This window comes from Pristiophorus japonicus, chromosome 1, assembly GCF_044704955.1.
Source record: "Pristiophorus japonicus isolate sPriJap1 chromosome 1, sPriJap1.hap1, whole genome shotgun sequence".
Lineage (NCBI taxonomy): Eukaryota > Metazoa > Chordata > Chondrichthyes > Pristiophoridae > Pristiophorus > Pristiophorus japonicus.
The window spans coordinates 45,547,210-45,570,772 of NC_091977.1; the positions used below are offsets into that span (position 1 = coordinate 45,547,210).

Below are 23,563 nucleotides of genomic sequence, written 5' to 3' on the forward strand. Positions count from 1 at the left end.
ACTCGTCCATGGCGAACGAGCCAAAGGAAACGTTACAAGGACACCCTCAAAGCCTCCCTGATAAAGTGCGACATCCCCACTGACACCTGGAAGACAGCCCTAAGTGGAGGAAGTGCATCTGGGAGGGTGCTGAGCTCCTCGAGTATCGTCACCGAGAGCATGCAGAAACTAAGCGCAGGCAGCGGAAAGAGTGTGCGGCAAACCAGGCTCCCTGCCCACCCTTCCCCTCAACCACTGTCTGTCCCACCTGTGACAGAGACTGTGGTTCTCGTATTGGACTGTACAGCCACCTAAGAACTCATGCTAAGAGTGGAAGCAAGTCTTCTTCGATTCCGAGGGACTGCCTACGATGATGATAAATCGAGGCCACGTCAGCTCTCTTAGGTGGACTGAAAACATCCCATGGCACTATTTTGATGAAGAGCAGGAGAGTTATCCCTGGTGGCCTGACCAATATTTATCCTCAATCAACGTAACAAAAACAGATTATCTGGTCATTATCACATTGCTGTTTGTGGGAGGTTGCTGTGTGCAAGTTGGCTGCCGCGTTTCCCACATTACAACAGTGACTGTAAGACTACAGCATTTTCTTTTGATTGATTTTGTCTGATTTTTCTGCCAGTAACTGCTTGCAAATTGCTCTCGACCATTTTTAAATGCCATAATACTGTGCGAAGTTAAAAGACTTTCTCAAAAGAATGTCCAGGAGGTAAGAGAACGCTTCACAGCTCTGGGAACTGTAAAAAAAAAACCCAGACTGTCCAGGAGAAAAGACAATTCAGGAGATAAGAGAATCAAAAGATTATTAAAAACTTATTCATGGGATTGTCCAGGAGATGAATGTTTCATTTAAGAGTATTTCCTTTGTTTTAAACTGTACAATTAAGTGCACACATTCAGCTTACATCCAGAAAAACAGTATCCGGGTCTGCAGTCCAAAGAAGTGGTCACTTGATCAGTTACTAAAGGGAATCAGGGAGTTATTTTCCGATCACTGATCACGGCTGGAATTAGCTGTGTGTGAGTATCTTTGCTTTCTATTAATCAATTAGGGGATAGTCAATTGTAACCATTATAAGGATTTAATGGGATAAGTTGGTGCAAGCTGATAATTAAAGTGTATTGCTTGTATTTATTTTGATTATTCCAAGTAAAGGATTGAACCCAGGGATTGGGGTGCCATCCTGTATTGCATTTTGTCGTCTCACAAGTTCGAACTCTGAAAGTGTAGAGTCAAGTCGTAAATAAGTTTTGGCTCTGCCCTAATTAAGACAAGTTTTATATTAGTCAGGTCGTAAATAAGTTTTACATTAGTCAAGTCGTAAATAAATCTTGACTTTGTCTTAATTAAGGAGATAAGTTTTACACCTGGCCAATATTTATCCCTCAATCAACGTAACAAAAACAATTAACCGATCATTATCACATTGCAGTTTGTGGGAGTTTGCTGTGTGCAAGTTGGCTGCTGCATTTTCCATATTACAACAGTAACTATGCTCCAATGGCTGTAAAGCTGAGACATCCGGTGGTCGTGAAAGGCGCTATATAAATGCAAGTCTTTCTTTTTAAATGCAAATTTTTTCCTTACTAAATTAGAAGCGTAAGTATAATAGTAAAGTGTTAGCCAGAAATTATAAGACTGCTAACAAACCGTTTAGAGAGTACTGATAATTCACTGGCTGTGTACTGATAATTCACTAAAAACAGTATCCCAAAGGCTATAACCAGGTAAATGCTAAGGAAGATGGATCAATTTCTATATAGCAGCTAAGATCAAAAAGGGCACGTTGTTATGTTAACATTTGCAAAGCTATATATTTAAAAGAGAAAATATACAATTGCTATGTACTACTTCATTACATAAACTGAAGAGGGATGCCTTATGTCCATCTGAAGGGACAGATTATCATCTCAACCAAGAGATAGCATCTCGAACCATTTGGCGCTCATTCAGTACTACACAAATGTCAAATTTACTTTACTTTGTAGTTCTTACTGAACTATTACTGGCATAAAGCTGACCATGGAAGTTCCCACCCTCGAGTCTCCAATGAACAGGAGGTAATTGGCCAGGTCCCTAGCCTGATTGACTGACTCTGGCCACAACATCCAAGGTCAGCATCAAGTGCCCCATAAACATTCCCCTCCAGCACAAACATCAGGCCTCTGCCTTGCAGGTATTGCCCACATCCCAAAAACAAATGTTAAAAAATTCCTTTTATTCAACTGTACATTTACCACCCGAACTACAATCTCATATTCACACACTAGTGCTAATCTCATCATTAACAGATCAATGCAGAGCTCTGTGCATGAGGTTCGGCAGAGTTACATACGGAAGGGAATGGTAGCATAATGGTAATGTTACTGGACTAGTAATCCAGAGGCCTGGACTAATGATCTGCAGACAGGAGCTCAAATCCTCCATTGCAGTTGGGGAATTTAAATTCAATTAATTAAATACATCTGCAATAAAAACCCATCTGGTTCACTAATATCCTTTAGGGAAGGAAATCTGTCGTCCTTACCTGGTCGGGTATGTTTGCCAGCGACGCCCACATTTCTTGAATGAATTAATTTTTTTAAACTGCCACTTTTTATACTCTAATCACGCTGTTAAAAACCCCTAAAAAATTAAGCCTTGTTGAATGAGGTGTAATTGGGTTTTTAACGGCGTACTAAGTCATAATTACTTCTGACCAACCTCTAGCCCAGAAAAACTAATTTAATATTTGTGGAATGTCAAATGTCTTCATTATGATGAAAATTCCATAGGTCAGCGAGCCACGAAGATGGTGGTGAGCCGCCGCCTTGAACCGCTGCAGTCTCTATGGTGCTTTGTAGCAGTTAAGAGTCAACCACGTTGCTGCAGATCTGGAATCACATGCAGGCCTGACCAGGTAAGAACGACAGATTTCCGTCCGGAAAAGATATTTGTGAACCAGATGGGTTTTTAATTACAGATTTATTTAATTAATTTAAATTCCCTAGCCTCTGTGGTGGGATTTGAACTCCTGTCTCCGTATTATTAGTCCAGGCCTCTGGATTACTAGGCCAGTAACATAACCACTGTGCTACCGTATCCCTAAGTTCACGTGAAGTCAAGCGATTTCTAAGATTTCCATCTGCGAGGACTCCAACAACTCCTGTGGAAGAGCAGGTAATCACTGTGCGGATGCCAGAAGTTGCTGTTAGTTTCAGAGTAGTGGCGGGGAATGGTGACAGCTTTGCGTCATTACAACCACAAAATACAGGTCATTGTTTAGGAAGAACAGTCCAACCTGCTCAATCTGTCAGAGCACAAAGTGAAGCACAGTGTTCACCATAACCATTATATTGTCAGTTTAAAATAATGCCTCCAATTGTCATTTACAGGATAATTTTGTCTGCTCGAAGTCAGCATAATGGAGTGCAATTAAGTATATGTAATCCAGTCTTGTGATCAATTCAACTATGTGTAACACCATGCTCTATTGCAAACAATATTTTCAAAAAAGAACAGAGAATTACTGTAAATTTCACACTTTATTTAGAAATATTGGATAAATTATTCCGATTAATACTCAATTACAAAAAAAGCTCAAGACTTGGCCAATCACTATACAAGACTTATTAGCAGATATCATATCACATTGCACATTTATAAAACACACCTCAATTCGACATAAAAATATTGACGCTAGATTTTTGTTTAAAATACAGTTTAAGAATTGTCTTAAACATACAGTTTGTAGCCACAGAATACAAGTCACTTCAACAATAGCAACAAGCTGAGTCCAGTTAATCTTTTATAACTAGACTGCTCACATAGGCTTGGGTAGTTTAGATGACTCTCAAGCACTTGAAGTAGATGCTGGATGAATATTTTTGTGGCTGGATGATCTTGAACTGATTCCTAAAGTGAAGAGAAAAATGTACATTAAAAAGGTAATTTAAGAATAATGCCAAAATAGAATACCACTTGAAGTTTGGACTTTATTTTGATCTGTTTTAATCCTCTGCATACTTGTGCAACTTGGACACTGGCTGAGTGGATGGATAGCCATCTGCAATGCATATCTGCAATGCTGTTGCCAGTATCACTCAAAAATGAACTGCTGGATGTACAATGTGAGGTATGAGGTGGCACTTCAACTGATGCCTCATTATCTCTGTTAACGGTTCATTTCCATTTGATGTGCCATGAGCATCAAATTACTATCTGATAGAAGTCAGAGTGTCAGCAAGGGCCAATATTTGAACCCATGTTTCAAAATCTGTGGCACAATTGACCAAGGCAATGCCAGGAAGAGAATTTCTCATATTCAGCAAGAAGAAAACAAGAGCAGAAACATTTCTCCTCATCACCCCTCTGGTTCTTTTGCCAATTACCTTAAATCTGTGTCCTCTGGTTACTGACTCTCCTGCCAGTGGAAACAGTTTCTCCCTACTTGCTCTATCAAAACTGTTGATAATTTTGAACATCTCTATTAAATCTACCGATAACCGTCGCTGGTCTAAGGAGAACACTCCCAGCTTCTCTAGTCACTCCACATATCTGAAGTCCCTCATCCTTGGTACCATTCTAGTAAATCTTCTCTGCACCCTCTCCAAGGCCTTGACATCCCTCCTGAAGTGTGGTGCCAAGAATGGGTCACTCCAACTGAGCTCTAACCAGTGATTTATGAAGGTTGAGCATAACTTCCTTGCTTTTGTACTCTAAGCCTCTATTTATAAAGCCTTATGCTTTTGAATGGCCATATCAACTTGTCCTGCCACCTTCAAAGATGTGTATGTGAATCCCCAGGTATCTCTGTTCCTGCACTCCATTTAAAATTGTACCATTTAGTTTATAATACCTCTCCTCATTCTTGCTTCTAAAATGCATTGCTTCACACTTCCCTATCCACTATGTGAGCAACTTGCTCGAAAAATTCAACAAGATTAGTCAGACATGACCTTTTCCTTGCACATCAATGCTTATTCTCTTTGATTAGCTCATACTTGTCCAAGTGCTCAGTCACTCTTTCCCTAATGATAGATTTGAGTAACTTCCCACAACAGATCTGTAGTTACCTCGGGCCCAGATTTGGCCCTCCATTTTTTTTGGCGCACTTACCTGAGGCGCGCCGACTTTCTGCTCCCCAAAACGGCGCCGAAAATGTAGCTCCGTATTCTCCCCGCTCTGTGCCCTCTCCTATGGCTTGGCGCAGCATGGTCTGTCCATTAGGGGGCGGAGCTCGGGCCCTGCACGAAAAACAGTGCCAGCAGCTCAACGCATGTGCACTGGAGGTTTTGTGCATGCGCAGTAGCTCCTGCCTCCAGCCGGGGGTCCCTTGAAGAAGTCCTTGTAGAAGTCCAGTCCTCAGAGAAGTCCAGTCCTTGGAGAAGTCCAGTGAAGTCTCTCGGAGAAGTCCAGTCCTCGGAGAAGTCCAGTGAAGTCTCTCGGAGAAGTGGTGAAGTCCCTTGGAGAAAGGCGTTCTCCCGCCCCTATCCCTGGCCGAAGGGCTTGCTGGTGCGTTCTCGAGGGGTGCGTTCTCCTGCCCCTATCCCCGGCTGAGTGGCCTCCATCATCGACCGGCCAGTCGGACTTGAGTTTTATTTTTTATTTATTGATGATTGTGCTTTGTTTTGATTGGGGGGTTGGAGGTGGGGGAGGAGGAGTGTTTTGATATGAAGGTAGGACTTAAGTTTTTATTATTTATTTATTTATTAATTATTACTGATGGTTTTTGATTTGAATGTTGTTGTGAAGGTGTTTAGTGCTTTGCAAGGTCCTCTGTGCTTTCCTTCCCCCATCTCTGGCTACCTGCGCTGATTTCTTAACTCTCCGCAAGGGTTTTCTGTGTGGCCACAGACACTGGCCTAAGTTAGTTTGGAGCAACTATTAGCTGTCCAAACTGGCTTAAATGGCCAAAACAGACATAGGTGGCTGTGTTGATACTGGATTCTTTTCCCTTCAATCTGTTTCAGCGAATTCACTGACACACGAACACTTTTAGTCTTATCTACATTCTCAGCTGGTAATGCCCCCTTTTGAAAAAAAAATAAATAAAAAAAATCCTGACTAACTCACTTACACTGCTGCAAATTAAATGTGCAGAATGGGGATTTTTAAGATACTCCAGAAAAATTAAGTTGCTCCAAAAAAAACAGAGCAACTCCTGGGCAAATTTGGGCCTCTAGTTTCTCCTTCCTTCCCTTTTTAAATAATAGTGATATTTGCAATTTTTCAATTCAAAGGCACAATTCCCAAATCTAGAGAGCGCTGGAAAGTTATGTCAAACCTGTCTGCAACTTCCTCATCTATTTAATTTGCTACCGTGGGATAGAAAGCATCAGGTTTAGGAAATTTATCAAGTTCCATTATTTTCTCGATTACCCATTAAAAAAAACTTGTGTTAAATCCATTAAGATCCTCCACTACCCCACCCATCCACCTCCCCGTGACTGATTTCTAGGTTCCCTTGTGCCGCTGATATTCCTTCCTCTTTCTCCACTGTAAGACGGTAGTGGAGTGCAATCAAATCCAAAAAGATTTAGATGTGTTGGGGAGTGGGCCACACAATGGCAAAGAGTGTTTATTTTAGATAAACGTAGTGTCATGCATGTTAGGGCCAACACAGAAAATAGATACAAAATACTAATTTAACAAGTCTGCTATTTCATTACTATCCATTCTCTGCATCTATTTTTAAATTGGCCCATATTCCCCTTGTCCTGTCTGGCCCGGCAATATTATCCCATCATATTATGTGCTGCAGACATGCATCTGTCCTAAGAACGTACTCCTGTGTGCCAACATATTTTTATATAATGATAATGCTCGATTATGATTTATTCTGTATAAACTGAGTTGAGCTTAATTTTGATCTTTTGGTTTGTTTAAAAAAAAACGTTTGCGCCATTCTCTTGGGAAGTGTGATGCAGTAAATGCAGTAAAGATGAGGGTGGCGAAAAAAATATTCTTAAGGAAGTAATTCATTATCAATTGTCAAAGAATAGGTATGAAATGCACTACGCTTGTGCGATATTTGGAGAGTGGTATAAGTATACTAACTTGACATGCTCCCACTTGTTGTTGGCCTGCTTCGCTGTGACGACTCCGTGAATGACATTTGTCGCTGGTATTCCAACAGCTGAGTAGAGCGCTTCAGCCCGACAGTTGGTTGCACTGCCTCCAATCTCTTCAGAAAAGCCTGCAGTTTTCAAAAAAATAACAAACTTTAATTTCACAGAACATGTGACAAATTGTTTCACTGGGATACAGAATATAATTACCAGACAGGCACAAAAAGCAAAGCATTTGATAAAGATGTTAATACCACTGCTATAATTTTCTAACCCACCTGTATCAGATCTTTGAGAATTTAAAGTGACATTTTTTGATAGAACTGACATCAGCTGAGCTGTGTTTAAGTTTTAACAAGATCAGAATGCCCAAAAATTGAAAGGCTTGACAACAGCTAAACAGCTTATGATGTACATTAGAATGTGTACTAGAAGATCTAGGTCTTCAATCACCAACACAGTAATCAGCTAACACCAGTAGAATTAAAGTGCCAAACCACATAATGGTTCCAGTGGATACCTAGCCTTGTGGAAACAATTTTAAAGGCGGGGCTGGAATTGCCATGAAAATAAAGTCTTGTGGCATCAGGAGAAATTCAAATGCTGGATCAGGAATTGGCTACAATTCCACAGCCAAAAAGTTGCAGTAAACGGATGTGGTTCAGCTTGAAGACATGTTACTAGTGAGGAGCGGTCCTAGACCCGCTACTCTTCACGGCCTTTATTAATGACCTAGACATCGGTGTTCGGCGTATGCAGATGACACCAAAATCTGTGCACGGATTAAGACGGTAGTGGAGTGCAATCAAATCCAAAAAGATTTAGATGTGTTGGGGAGTGGGCCACACAATGGCAAAGAGTGTTTATTTTAGATAAACGTAGTGTCGTGAATGTTGGTAGGGCCAACACAGAATACAGATATCATTCACAGGGAACAATACTGGAGGAGGTTGATGGAGAAAAAGATAGAGTATTATTGCGCACAGATCACTAAAGGTTCATGACTAATGTAGAGAAACTGTAGCGAAAACTAATAGGGCATTAGCTCCCGGTCCGGCAAAGCCTCAATTTTAAAATTATTATTTTCAAATTCCTCATGTCCTTGCCCCTCCACATCTCTGCAACTTCCTCCAGCCCTACTGTTTGATAACGCTCCTGTGAAGCGTCTTGACGTTAAAAGCGCTCCATAAATGCAAGTGGTTGTTCTATTGATAGACTCATTCAGTATCAAAGGACCCAATTTGACACTACACAAGTCATTGGTCAGACTGCATCTAGAGTATTGTGCCTGGTTTTGGTCACCCCACATGGTGGATAGTATAGTGGTCTTGGAAAAGGTCCAGAGGAGAGCTACAAGAATGATTCCCAGTTTAAAAGAACCACGGCTACTCAAATAGGCTGAAAGACCTTGATTTGTTTACTTTAGAGCAGCATATATTGATCACCTGACAGAGGTCTATAATATAATTAAAGGGCTGGATAATGTCCCTATTGATAGACCTGGGGTAATTGTGCATGAAACACAAAAGGATAGTATGCAGATACAGCAAGTGATCAGGAAGACCAATGGTATCTTGCCCTTTACTGCAAAGAGGATGGAGTATAAAAGCAGGGAAGTCTTGCCACAGCTATATAAGGTATTGGTGAGGCCACACCTGGAGTACTGCCTACAGTTTTGGTTTCCATATTTACGAAAGAATATACTTGCTTTGAAGGCAGTTCAGAGAAGGTTCACGAGGTTGATTCCGGGGATGAGGGGGTTGATTTATGAGGAAAAGTGAGTAGGTTGGGCCTCTACTCATTGGAATTCAGAAGAATGAGAGGTGATCTTATCGAAACGTATAAGATTATGAGGGGCTTGACAAGGTGGATACAGAGAGGATGTTTCCACTGATGGGGGAGACTAGAACTAGAGGGCATGATCTTCGAATAAGGGGCTGCCCATTTAGAACAGAGATGAGGAGAAATTTCTTCTCCCAGGGGGTTGTAAATCTGTGGAATTCGCTGCCTCAGAGAGCTGTGGAAGCTGGGACATTGAATAAATTTAAGACAGAAATAGACAGTTTCTTAAATGATAAGAGGATAAGGGGTTATGGGGAGCGGGCGGGGATGTGGAGCTGAGTCCATGATCAGATCAGCAATGATCTTATTGAACGGTGGAGCAGGCTCAAGGGGCCGTATGGCCTACTCCTGCTCCTATTTCTTATGTTCTTATTCCAATTTTAACAGACTGGGAGGACCAGGGGTCACGAGTTTAAACTACGTAAGAGTAGGAACAGACTGGGTGTTCAACGGTTCTTCTTTTCCCAGAAAATAGTGAGCCTCCGGAATGCGTTGCCAGCTGGTGTGGTGGGTGCTTCATGCATTCAAGAGGGAGCTGGACCGGTTCCTTACTGGGGCAGAGATCGCATCATATACAAGGCACGTGTCTTTATAGATAACACTTGGTCCGTGTGATTTCCTGGACTGGTTTTGAATGCCTGAGGAGGCCGGAGAGAAATTTTCCAGAGTATCTTTCCCTTGCTGGCCTTGGACTTTTTCCTCTTTGTTTTGCCTGTCCCAGGAGATTACATAGCAGCAGGGGTGGGTGGGAAGAAGTATTTAGCCATGATGGTCTGGGCATCATAGCGTGGGGCAGATTTGATGGACCAGTTGGTCTTTCCATGCCCGTCAATTGTGAATGTCGTAATGCTATAGTCAGTCAACTGTGGATTTGGATATTGTTTGTGCCCCTTTATGGCAATTAAATAATTTGTATGAGAGACTACTATAGCATATCCATTCATATGCACCCACTGGCCAGTTGCCACGACCTTGCTCATCCATCTGGTCTCATTTTAAATAACGACCCGAGAATTTGAGTAAGAATTGTAAAAATTTTCTGTAACTGGTTACAGAAATTAAATATTAAGCCTTGTACTCGCAAAGACTATACTACACATAGTATTCAGTTAAATTAAGATTATTCAAATCTTATAAACAGTAGAGGCTTGCTTCAAGTGTTATAGCAGATTGGAGTACATCCAACAGCAACCATGGAGAAAGTAGCATAAGTTAATCCCCTGACTGTGTACAAAAGTTTCTTTATATCCAAAATAACCTGGTATCTGTAGAGTGCAATGCCATTAGTGACTTAACACTACAGCCAATTTCATTAACTGATAAATAAAAATATAGAAAAATGGAAAAAGAGGAAGTTATTTTCTATACACAAGTCAAACTGATAGTGAATAGCAGCTAGTGCATGATTAGCCCAACTGTAGAGAACTCACTCAGACAATGGCTTTAAATGCCATACAATACTAGTGCCAACTGTAACCTGAGGACAGGGCTGTACCGCTTTCAGGAACTTTGAAGGAAGTTGCTTTAGGAAAATAAAGTAAAAATACAAATTACTATTAGTTCAATTAAACTACTCATCTGTTTTTCATTCCGTAAACGAGTTGATCTTATCTGAGCTTTTATTTCTATTAACGATGAATAAAAACTGATGCCATCTCTAAAATTGATTAAATGGACTTGTGGTTCAATGAACTGCTTCTAATTAAATACATTAGAGCATAAAGTCTCATACAAAGCCTTCTCCTGAAGTGAGTTTTTATTCATCCAATAGATTTATGTTTGTTACTATCTGAAAATGCATCAGTAGTTTAAAACTATCAACACAATAGTATGAGTTTTGGTGCAAAAAAATTGGCAATCAATACATACATGATTATGTGGTATTTCTCAAATAGATCATTGGATGTGCAATGCAGTTCATCTTTAAAAAAATATGGTATCAGCCATCTGAGCAATGGCCAGATAGCTGCCATTTTGTAACTCAGAACTTTTTAAAGGCCCAAGTCTGAGTCAGGATTACTGATACTGTTTGTTTTAAAATACTTCTTCAGTTGACAGTAACGAAGAAGCAAAGTACCTTGAATTGTGCTTTGCTTTTATTTACATGTTATCTTTGGGCAAACTTATGGATTTGCTAGATATTCTAAGTTTTCAGCTAAATATTTCAAATTTACACCTGGGTCATAATGCAATGCAGAGGAAGGTTGATGCTTTGAACATTACATCGTGAGGCTGTATCATTCTGAAATACCATACGAGTTAACTCCACAAGCACAGCACTAGTTTATCCTGCTTCCACTGAGGACACATCTGTGCAAGTCAAACATACACACATGCAAGTTTAAAATAACAAGTAAGGTTAACTTGGGGTAGAGTTTCCGCTTTGGGCACAATTGGCAAACTGGGCACAAATTGTGCTCAAAATTGCGCTTTTCCTCCCCCGAAGTGTAGTTACGGTTCAAATTTCCGCCCAAACTCATTTGCATAATCACATGCAAAATCATCTATGAACCAGCACAATCAGGTCAGCATAATAGAACACAATCGTTTAGTTTTTTCTTTGAATCAAAAAATTGAGGTATAAGAGTGATAAACTGGTGCAGTCTTATTAATACAATTGAAAATGGGATTATCACAATCTAATTTTTAATAAGACCGTTGCACATCAGCCACCACACGGGCTTCACAGAGCTAGGCCTTTATCCAGTGGCAAGGGTTAACCAGGACGACTGGAGACCAGCTCTGCTGCACGGACCGAGAGCACACACATATCGCAGTGTGGGCTGGCCAGTGCTGCCACACACATACATACATCATCACAGGCAGTTCCTCGGAATCGAGGAAGACTTGCTTCCACTCTTAACATGAGTTCTTAAGTGGCTGTACAATCCAATATGAACCACAGTCTCTGTCACAGGTGGGACAGATAGTCATTGAGGGAAGGGGTAAGTGGGACTGGTTTGCCGCACGCTCTTTCCGCTGCCTGCGCTTGATTTCTGCATGCTCTTGACGACGAGACTCGAGGTGCTCAGCGCCCTCCCGGATGCACTTCCTCCACTTTGGGCGGTCTTTGGCCAGGGACTCCCAGGTATCAGTGGGGATGTTGCATTTTATCAGGGAGGCTTTGAGTGTGTCCTTGTAATGTTTCCGCTGCCCACCTTTGGCTCATTTGCCGTGAAGGAGTTCCGAGTAGAGTGCTTGCTTTGAGAGTCTCGTGTCTGGCATGCGAGCTATGTGGCCTGCCCAGCAGAGCTGATCAAGTGTGGTCAGTGCTTCAATGCTGGGGATGTTGGCTTGGACGAGGACGCTAACGTTGGTGCATCTGTCCTCCCAGGGGATTTGTAGGATCTTACCGAGACATCGTTGGTGGTATTTCTCCAGCGACTTGAGGTGTCTATTGTACATGGTCCATGTTTCTGAGCCATACAAGAGGGCAGGTATTACTACAGCCCTGTAGACCATGAGCTTGGTGGCAGTTTTGAGGGCCTGGTCTTCAAACACTCTTTTCCTCAGGCGGCCGAAGGCTGCACTGGTACACTGGAGGCGGTGTTGGATCTCGTCGTCGATGCCTGTTCTTGTTGATAGGAGACTCCCGAGATAAGGGAAGTGGTCCACATTGTCTAGGCCCGCGCCGTGGATCTTGATGACTGGGGGGCAGTGCTGTGCGGCGAGGAAAGGCTGGTGGAGGACCTTTGTCTTACGGATGTTTAGCGTAAGGCCCATGCTTTCGTAAGCCTCAGTAAATACGTCGACTATGTCCTGGAGTTCAGCCTCTGTATGTGCACAGACGCAGGCGTCGTCTGCGTACTGTAGCTCGACGACAGAGGTTGGACATCACCTGAAGACGGCGAAGGTTGAACAGGTTCCCACATACACACACACATACAAACACATACACATACATACATACACACACATTTTCCACTTTAGGCACTGACTTCAGAAAACATTGGGTGAGCAGGACTGAAGCTCACTGGATGTGTGCAATGAAGGAGTTTGTCCGCAGAATGTAATTTCTTGCGTCCCTGGGGCCACTGGTGAGGCTCAATGGTGTGTAGACGACTGATTTAACCTCAGATGCTGGCTAGCAGGCCACAAGTCCGAAAGATCCGGCAAAGGGACGGTCACATCCCCAATTGAGCCAAAGGCAATCATCTCACACCTCACACCAATCACTAAATCTACCCCTCTGCATGGCTGCAGAATACTGCCTGAAGTACTGACGCCTCGGCCAGCCTCTAAAGTTATCCAGAGGGGACGAGGGCAAGTAATTGGAAGGAAAAGATTTTAGGTTGGAGATGACTGTCGCAAAACAAAACAGGAAATGCCCAACGTGGCGTTCCTACACAGTTTATAAATGGGTTTGCACTCCGCTGAATGAATGGACAGCAGAAAGTTAGACCAACATTGAACGAATTGGAGCCAAGTAAGCTTTTCTGCCATGTACAGAATTTAAGCACTAGGGGTCATATTTATAAATGAAGGTCAATGAAAGGATAAAGGAAATGCAGGAAGATGTTTTTGCCAATAGGGTGGTGTGTAGGCACTTTCCTGCCTGTTCCCCAAGGTCCTTGACTCCCCTGTCGTTCAGGAATTTGTCTGTCTCAGCATTGAATATATTCAATGAAAAGCCTTTATTTAAATCCTTTGCCACCTCCCTATTTATCCTTCCGCTAAAACATGGGTCCCATCCCGGTTCAGGTGGAGCCCGTTCTAGCTTTCTGGGACTCCAGGTTCCATTGAAATAGAAAAACCCGCTCTTTACAACAGCATAAGAAGTGAGCCTGGTAAGAGCTGCTGGTGATGTTAAACAATAATTCCATAACATAGTAACAGTTTCAGACAGGAGACGACCTTCGGTCCCTCTAGACCTCCTATCCATAGTGTTCCCTTGGTGCATTTCTAGTAACTCAGAATCCCTGTCTAGTTCCTTCTTGAAACGCACTGAGGTTTCTTGTTCCACCACCCATGCCAGTAAATCTGTTGCACCTGTGGGTAACCTGATTTTAAAATCACTGAAAATGACAAAAAAGTATACTGAATCATTTACTAATTTCATTGGTATATACTAGTCAGTTTTAGTAAATTAAATATTTTTTAAATATGTAAAAACTTAAAAAATGTTCCTACTAGTGCCTATGCACCTTTAAAAAAGGAGCCCAATTTGAAGAGCCTCCTCAAACGGCCGCAATCAGTGGAAACTCTCCATGATCATTATTTTGATCTGGGGGCATGGCCATTTGTGGATGGGGCTGTCTTCGAGCAAAATTACTGTTAGATCAGCGCATAAGATTGCAAAAACTCGATTTATGCCTGACACAACTTAGGTTTAAAATTCCATGATCTTTTGTGCTGGTTTGGTCGATTTCACCTATTTTGCGTTGACACTAGCACAAACTCTACCTTTGTGTGTTTTGTTACACAAAATAGATTCGACTCATGTAATTTTCCTGAATAAATATAGACATCCTCTTTGATTCCTGAGCAAACCAATACAAAAGTTAAATGGAAAGAACTGTGACTCAAGAAAAATGAACAACTGAAATGATATGAAAACACAGTTGTGGCCCACATACCATTAAACTTTTCCTAATATCGATATTTTGTTCTTTCACATTTCCAAACAAATAACTTTTATCTGGAACTTTGAACCATGAACATTCAAGAAATGAATTTTAGAATGACAAATTGTACTTAATCCTAAGCATCTCTGAAGCCACATTTTTAATTCTGAAGTACACAGCACACCAAGAGTTAAAAATCACTTTGGCTCTGAAGGTACATGTCACAAGCGTTCGTGTCTGCTGCCAGATTCTTTGGCGTCAAATGGAAATAACTAGCTAAGCACAAGCCAGAGGAAGCACTGTTGCCTGAAATAGCCTGTGCAGGGAGTTATTGCGTTCCAGAATGTGAAATCTTAGAACATACTGAAGATGTGACTTACACCTCCCAAGCAAACTTTAGAGGCTAGTACTTGCAGCACAGCTGTAGAGTAACGAATTACCCTTGAGTGAATCACAAACTGAGTGACTGTAGAATGGTGACCTTTTGTTACTGCGTTGAAATCTTTCACAATTTGAAACCGCAGAAATTGTTTTAAGAGTTTAGTTATGAAGTAGACTTGTGCCATAATCTGTAAATCATTCTTAATTGGCAAGGTAGAATTTTAATTCCCATTTCTGGGAGCATGCCACAAGTTACAGGAGAGTTAGTGCATAGTTTGAGCATTGGTTATCGGCCTTTATGAAGTAACGAAGAGAAGATATCTATTGCTCTCGGACGGAACACAATTCAAACCACTATTATGAGCTGACTAGATAAGGATAACGTGCTCCATTCCAGAAATCACAGAGATGTGGCTGCGCTGTCAGCCTTTAGGTGAGTAGTGCCATAAGTCACCTACACAGGAACACAAGTTGTACATTTTTTATTTTGTTCTCAGAATATGGGGGACCCTGGCAAAGCAGCATTTATTGCCAACCCTCATTACCATAACATGATGGTGGTGGGCTTTGTGAGCCGCTTCCACAACAGTGCTCCCATTATTTGTACTAATTCAGAGGGCATTAAGAGTCAACCACAGTTTGGACTAAAGTCACGGTTACGCCCAGACCGAGAACATAAGGCCATAAGAAATAGGAGCAGGAGTAGGCCATTTGGCCCCTCGAGCCATTCAATGAGATCGTGGCTGACCAACTATCTCCACCTGCCTGCACTGTCCCCATATTCCTCGATTCCCTTAATAACAAAAATCTATCAATCTATGTCTTGAATGTGCTCAACAACTGAGCTTTGCAGCCCTATAGCGTAGCGAATTCCAAAGATTCACAACCCTCTGAGCGAAGAAATTTCTCAATATCTCTGTCCTAAATGGCCGACACTTATTGTAAGATTGTGACCCCTGGTTCTAGACTGCCCAGCCAGAGGTAGGTGATCAGCCATGATTTCATTGAATGGCAGAGCAGGCTCAAGGGGCCAAATGGCCTACTCCTGCTCCTATTCCTAATCTCTCACAATTTAAAAAATACACTGCTTTTCTATTTTTCCTATCAAAGTGGATAACTTCACATTTCTCCACATTATATTCCATTTGCCACATTCTTGCCCACTCACTTAGCCTGTCTATATCCCCCTTTAACCTCTTTGCATTCTCCTCACAACTTGCAGTACCACCTAGAAACATAGAAACATAGAAAATAGCTACAGGAGTAGGCCATTGGGCCCTTGGAGCCTGCACCACCATTCAATAAGATCATGGCTGATAATTCCCTCAGTACCCCTTTCCTGCTTTCTCTCCATATCCCTTGATCACCTTAGCCGTAAGGGCCAAACTAACTCCCTCTTGAATATATCCAATGAACTGGCATCAACAACTCTCTGCGGCAGGGAATTCCACAGGTTAACAACTCTCTGAGTGAAGAAGTTTCTCTTCATCTCAGTCCTAAATGACCTACCCCTTATCCTAAGACTGTGTCCCCTGGTTCTGGACTTCCCCAACATCGGGAACATTCTTCCCGCATCTAACCTGTCCCGTCCCATCAGAATCTTATATGTTTCTATGAGATCCCCTCTCATCCTTCTAAACTCCAATGTATAAAGGCCCAGTTGATCCAGTCCCTCCTCATAGCTCAGTCCAGCCATCCCGGGAATCAATCTAGTGAACCTCCGCTGCACTCCCTCAATAGCAAGAACGTCCTTCCTCAGATTAGGAGACCAAAACTCAACACAATATTCCAGGTGAGGCCTCACGAAGGCTCTGTACAACTGCAGTAAGGCCTCCCTGCTCCTAATACTCAAATTCCCTAGCTATGAAGGCCAACATACCATTTGCCTTCTTCACCGCCTGTTGTACCTGTAACTTTCAATGACTGATGAACCATGACGCCCAGGTCTCATTGCACCTCCCCTTTTCCTAATCTGCCGCCATTCAGATAATATTCTGTCTTCGCGTTTTTGCCCCAAGAGTGGATAACCTCACATTTATCCACATTATACTGCATCTGCCATGCATTTTTGCCCACTCACCTAACCTGTCCAAGTCACCCTGCAGCCTCCTGGCATCCCCCTCACAGCTCACACCGCCAACCAATTTAGTGTCATCTGCAAACTTGGGAGATATTACACTCAATTCCTTCATCCAAATCATTGATGTATATTGTAAAGAGCTGGTGTCCCAGCACTGTGCCCTGCGGCACTCCACTAATCACTGCCTGCCATTTTGAAAAGGATCCGTTTATCCCCACTCTCTGCTTCCTGACTGCCAACCAGTTCTCTATCCACGTCAGTATATTACCCCCAATACCATGTGCCTTGATTTTGCACACCAGTCTCTTGTGTGGGACCTTGTCAAAAGCCTTTTCAAAGTCCATATACACCACATCCACTGGTTCTCCCTTCCAGAAAAATTCCAGAAGATTTGTCAAGCATGATTTCCCCTTCATAAATCCATGCTGACTTGGACCGATCCTGTCACTGCTTTCCAAATGCGCTGCTATTTCATCCTTAATAATTGATTCCAACATTTTCCCCACTACTGATGTCAGGCTAACCGGTCTATAATTACCCGCTTTTTCTCTCCCTCCCTTTTTAAAAAGTGGTGTTACATTAGCTACCCTCCAGTCCATAGGAACTGATCCAGAGTTGATAGACTATTGGAAAATGATCACCAATGCATCCACTATTTCTAGGGCCACTTCCTTAAGTACTCTGGGATGCAGACTATCAGGTCCCGGGGATTTATCGGCCTTCAATCCCATCAATTTTCCTAACACAATTTCCCACTTAATAAGGATATCCTTGAGTTCCTCCTTCTCACTAGACCCTCGGTCCCCTAGTACTTCCAGAAGGTTATTTATGTCTTCCTTCATGAAGACAGAACCAAAGGATTTGTTCAATTGGTCTGCCATTTTTTTGTTCCCCATTATAAATTCACCTGAATCCGATTACAAGGGATCTACGTTTGTCTTCACATATCTATAGAAGCTTTTGCAGTTAGTTTTTATGTTCCCAGCAAGCTTCTTCTCATACTCTATTATCCCCCTCTTAATTAAACCCTTTGTCCTCCTCTGCTGAATTCTAAATTTCTCCCAGTCTTCAGGTTTGTTGCTTTTTCTGGCCAATTTGTATGCCTCTTCCTTGGATTTAACACTATCCTTAATTTCCCTTGTTAGCCACGGATGAGCCATCTTCCCCGTTTTATTTTTACTCCAGACAGGGATGTACAATTGCTGAAGTTCATCCATGTGATCTTTAAATATTTGCCATTGCCTATCCACCGTCATCCCTTTAAGTATCATTTGCCAGTCTATTCTAGTCAATTCACACCTCAAACCATCGAAATTACCTTTCCTTAAGTTCAGGACCCTAGTTTCTGAATTAACTGTGTCACTCTCCATCCTGATAAAGAATTCTACCACGTTATGGTCACTCTTCCCCAAGGGGCCTCGCACAAGATTGCTAATTAGTCCTTTCTCATTACACATCACCCAGTCTAGGATGGCCAGCTCCCTAGATGGTTCCTCGACATATTGGTCTAGAAAACCATCCCCAAGACACTCCAGGAAATTCTCCTCCACCGTATTGCTACCAGTTTGGTTAGCCCAATCAATATGTAGATTAAAGTCATCCATGATAACTGCTGTACCTTTATTGCATGCATCCCTAATTTCTTGTTTGATGCTGTCCCCAACCTTACTACTACTGTTTGGTGGTCTGAGCACAACTCCCACTAGCGTTTTCTGCCTCTTGGTATTCCGTAGCTCCACCCATACCGATTCCACATCATCCAAGCTAATGTTCTTTCTTACTATTGCATTAATTTCCTCTTTAACCAGCAATGCCACCCCGCCTCCTTTTCCTTTCTGTCTATCCTTCCTAAATGTTGAATACTCCTGGATGTTGAGTTCCCAGCCTTGGTCACCCTGGAGCCATGTCTCCATGATGCCAATTACATGAGACCAGTTAACTGCTATCTGCGCAGTTAACTCGTCCACCTTATTCTGAATACTCCTCGCATTGAGGCACAGAGCCTTCAGGCTTGTCTTTCTAACACACTTTGCCCTTTTAGAATTTTGCTGTAATGTGGCCCTTTTTTCTTTTTGCCTTAGGTTTCTCTGCCCTCCACTTTTACTTTTCTTCTTTCTATCTTTTGCTTCTGCCCCCATTCTACTTCCCTCTGTCTCCCTGCATAGGTTCCCATCCCCCTGCCATGTTTAATTTCTCCGCAACAGCACTAGCAAACGCTCACCCTTGGACATTGGTTCCGGTCCTGCCCAGGTGCAGACCGTCCGGTTTGTACTGGTCCCATCTCCCCCAGAACCGGTTCCAATGTCCCAAGAATTTGAATCCCTCCTTTATGCACCACTCCTCAAGCTACGTATTAATCTGAGCTATCCTGCGATTCCTACTCTGCCTAGCACGTGGCACTGGTAGCAATCCTGAGATTACTACTTTTGAGGTCCTACTTTTAAAATTTAGCTCCTAGCTTTGTATCATCAGCAAACTTGGATATATTACATTTGGTCTGCTCATCCAAATCATTGATATAGATTGTGAATAGCTGGGGCCCAAGCACTGATCCTTGTGGCAACCCACTAGTTACAGCCTGCCAACCCAAAAATGACTGTTTTCTGTCCATTAACCATTCCTCAATCCATTATTACCCCAAATCCCATGAGCCCTAATTTTGTTCAATTTTGTGTGGCACCTTATCGAATGCCATCTGAAAATCCAAATACACCACATCCACTGGTCTATTCTGCTAGTTCCAACCTCAAAAAACTCAAACATAGTTTCTCTTTCATAAATCCATGTTGACTCTGCCCAATCCTATTATTATTTTCTAAGTGCCCTGTTACCACGTCCTTAATAATAGATTCTAGCATTTTCCCTACTACTGATTTCAGGCCAACTGGTCTGTAGTTCCCGGTTTTCTCTCTCCCTCCATTCTAAAATAGCAGTGTTACATTAGCTGCGGGAACCATTCTAGAATTTATGGAATTTTGGAAGATGACAACCAATGCATCCACTATCTCTATAGCCACCTCTTTCAAAACCTTAGGATGTCGGCCATCAGGTCCAGGGGATTTATCGGCTTTCAATCCCATTAATTTCTCCAGTACTATTTTTTTTACCAATACTAATTTCTTTCAGTTCCTCACTGTCGCTGCACCCTTGGTACTCCACTATTTCCAGGAGGTTTTTCGTGTCTTCTTCCGTCAAGACCGACACACAGTATTTGTTTAATTTCTCTGCCATTTCCTTATTCCCCATTATAATTTCTCCTGTCTCAGCCTGTAAGGGACCCACATTTACTTGCGCTAATCTTTTCCTTTTTACATACCTACAGAAGCTTTTACAGTCTGCTTTGATGTCTCTTGCTAGTTTACTCTCATATTCTATTTTTCCTTTCTTTATCAATTTCTTGGTCCTCTTTTGCTGAATTCTAAAATCCTCCCAATCCTCAGGCTGACTGCTCTTTTTGGCAACATTATAAGCCTCTTCCTTTGATCTAATACTATCTTTAACTTTGCTTGTTAGCCACGTTTGAACCACTTTTTCTGTGGGGTTTTTGTGCCTTAAAGGAATGTATATTTGTTGTAAATTATGTATTCATTCTTTAAATGTTAGCCATTACTTTTCTACCATCATACCTTTTAATGTAGTTTCCCTATCTATCTTAGCCAACTCTCCCCTCATACCTACGTAGTTTCCTTTGTTTAGATTTAAGACCCTAGTTTCTGATTTAACTAAATCACTTTAAAACGTAATGTAAAATTCTATCACAATATGGTCACTCTTCCCTAAAGGCCCCTTTACTGCAAACTTATTAATTAACCCTTTCTCATTGCACGATACTAGATCTAAAATAGTCTGTTCTCTAGTTGGTTCCTCAACATGCTGATCTAGAAAACCATCTTGTATACATTCCATGAATTCGTCCTCCACACTATTACTGCCAATTCAGTTTGCCCAGTCTCGATGTAGATTAAAGTCCCCCACGATTATTGTATTATCTTTGTTACATGTACCTTTCAATGTCCTGATTTATACTGTGTCCTATATTACCACTACTGTCTGGGGGCCTATAAACAACTCCCGCCGATGTTTTCTGCCCCTTGTTGTTTCATAGTTCCACCCAAACTGATTCTACTTCTTGATTTTCTGAGCTAAGATCCTTTCTCTCTACTGTCTTTATTCCATCCTTTACTATCAAGGCTACCCCTCCTCCTTTTCCATTTTGCCTATCTCTTCTAAAAGTTAGGTATACAGGAATATTTAGCTCTCAACTGTGGTCACTTTGCAACCACGTCTCCGTAGTAGCTATTAGATCAAACCTATTAATTTCTATCTGCACTATTAATTCATCTATTTTGTTGCGAATGCTTTGCACATTCATATATAGTGCCTTCAGCTTTGACTTTTTTTTTCCTGATGTCACCTTCGTCAGTGATGCCCTATTACCTGTGTTACTCTCTGTCCCTTCCTGACCCACTCTGCTTATTTTTACCCAAAACTCTGCTCTGCTTGAGAGACTTGACATTTCTCTTGCTGCTTTTAAATTTGCTATTTCCTGAATCCTCTCCCCTCCTTCATTAGTTTAAAGCCCTGTCTACTGCCCTAGTTATTCGATTCGCCAGGACACTGGTTCCAAGTGGAGCCCGTCCCAACAGAACCTCTCCATCTTTCCCCAGTACTGGTGCCAGTGCCCCACGAAGCCAAACCCCTGCCTCCCACACCACTCTTTGAGCCATGCATTTAACTTTCTAATCTGCTTATCCCTATATCAATTGGCGCGTGGCTCAGGTAACAAGCCAGAGATTATTACCTTCGAGGTTCTTCTTTTTAATATGGACGGCAACTTCTCAAACTCTCTCAGCAGAACCTCATTACTAGTTCTATCTATGCCGTTGGTTCCTACGTGGTCCACGACAACTGGATCCCCCCCCTTCCCGCTCCAAGTTCTTGTCCAACAACGAGATTTAATAGAATGGGTCCAGGGATGAGGGATTTTAGCTACAAGGTTAGGGTGGAGAAGCTGGGTTTGTTCTCCTTGGAGCAAAGGAGGTTATGGGGAGATTTGATAGAGGTGTACAAGATTATGATGGGTTTGGATAAGGTAGACAAAGAAAAGCTGTTCCCATTAGCTGATGGTACAAGGACTAGGGGACACAGACTTATGGTTTTGGGGAAGAGATACAGGGGAGATGTGAGGAAGAACTTTTTTTACGCAGCGAGTGGTAACGACCTGGAACTCGCTGCCGACGGGGTTGGTGGAAGCGGAGACGATCCGTGATTTCGAAAGGAAATTGGACATTCACTTGAGGGAAATAAACTTGCAGGACTACGGGGATAGAATGGGGGAATAGGACTGACTGGATTGCTCTAGAGTGCCGGCATGGACTCGATGGGCCAAATGGCCTCCTTCTGTGCCGTAATGACTATGAATCTATGAGAATGATAGCCTTCAGGAAGACATAGACAGGCTAGTGAGATGGGCAGACACGTGGCAGATGAAATTTAATGAAGAAAAGTGTGAAGTGATGCATTTTGGTAGAAAGAATGAGAGGACATATAAACTAAAGGGTACAATCCTAAAGGGGGTGCACAGAGAGACCTGGGGATTTGTGAGCATAAATTGTTGAAGGTGGCAGGGCAGGTTGAGAAAGCAGTTAAAAAGACTTACGGGATCCTGGGCTTCATAAATGGAGGTATAGAGTACAAAAGTGTGTAAATGATGATGAATCTGTAGAAAACACTGGTTCGGCCCTAACTTGAGTATTGTGTCCAATTCTGGGCACCACACTTGTGAAGGCATTAGAGAGGGTGCAGAAAAGATTTACGAGAAAGATTCCAGAAATGAGGGACCTCAGTTATATTGATAGACCGGAGAAGCTGGGACTGTTTTCCTTGGAGCAGAGATGATTGAGAGATTTGATCGAGATCATGCAAAAGCATGAGGGGTCTGGACAGTAGATAGAGAGAAACTGTTCCCATTGGCAGAAGGGTCGAGAACCAGAGGACATGGCAAAAGAACCAAAGACGACCTAAGAAAAACATTTTTTTTACGCAGCAAGGGGTTAAGATCTGGAATGCACTGCTTAAAAGGGTGGTGGAGGCAAACTCAATTTTATCTCTAAAAGGGAGTTGGATAAGTATCTGAAGGGAAAAAATTGCAGGATTACAGGGAAAGGGCAGGTGAGTGGGACTAGGTGAGAGTCGGCGCGGGCTCGAGGGGCCAAATGGCCTTTTTTCCATTCTATGATTCTATCATCTTCAGTTTTATTTTAAGCAACGGCCTGGATTACATTATGACGACAGATCAAGTTCACATGGGTTTGCATAGGATGGCCAACACATATTCTGTTTCACTAATCTTAGAACAGAGCCATGAACTGCAATACTAAGAAAACTTGTGTAATTATAGTAAGGATCAAAAGTTTTTGTCTGAATGGTATCTTTACTACTGCGAATTGTAATACATTTTTTGTACAGCATTGATAACTAATATGTTCTCCTCCCCTCCTTTCCTCACTAATTATTCTAAGTTACAAGATGCAGTATTGACTATTTTCCTAGCCTTAAATTCCTCTCCTACCTACCTCCATTCCCAGAATCATGGATCCACCCTTGGATGAGGTCACATGTGCCTTTTAGGCATCGCACATTATTA

At 42.1% G+C, this 23,563-nt stretch overlaps 1 protein-coding gene across 2 annotated transcripts in view; it reads right to left on the reverse strand.

Annotated features, from left to right (window-relative positions):
* Positions 1–3,526: 3,526 nt before the first annotated feature.
* The window catches only part of cfap97 (cilia and flagella associated protein 97), a 44,751-nt gene continuing 24,714 nt past the window's right edge, over positions 3,527–23,563 (reverse strand). For both annotated transcript variants that reach the window (XM_070878981.1, XM_070878973.1), the window contains exons 3-4: positions 7,040–7,178; positions 3,527–3,895 (exon numbers count right to left, since the gene is read on the reverse strand). In XM_070878981.1, the coding sequence (XP_070735082.1) occupies positions 3,834–3,895; positions 7,040–7,178 (201 nt within the window). In that variant the 3' untranslated portion in view covers positions 3,527–3,833. The remainder of the gene's footprint in view (positions 3,896–7,039; positions 7,179–23,563) is intronic.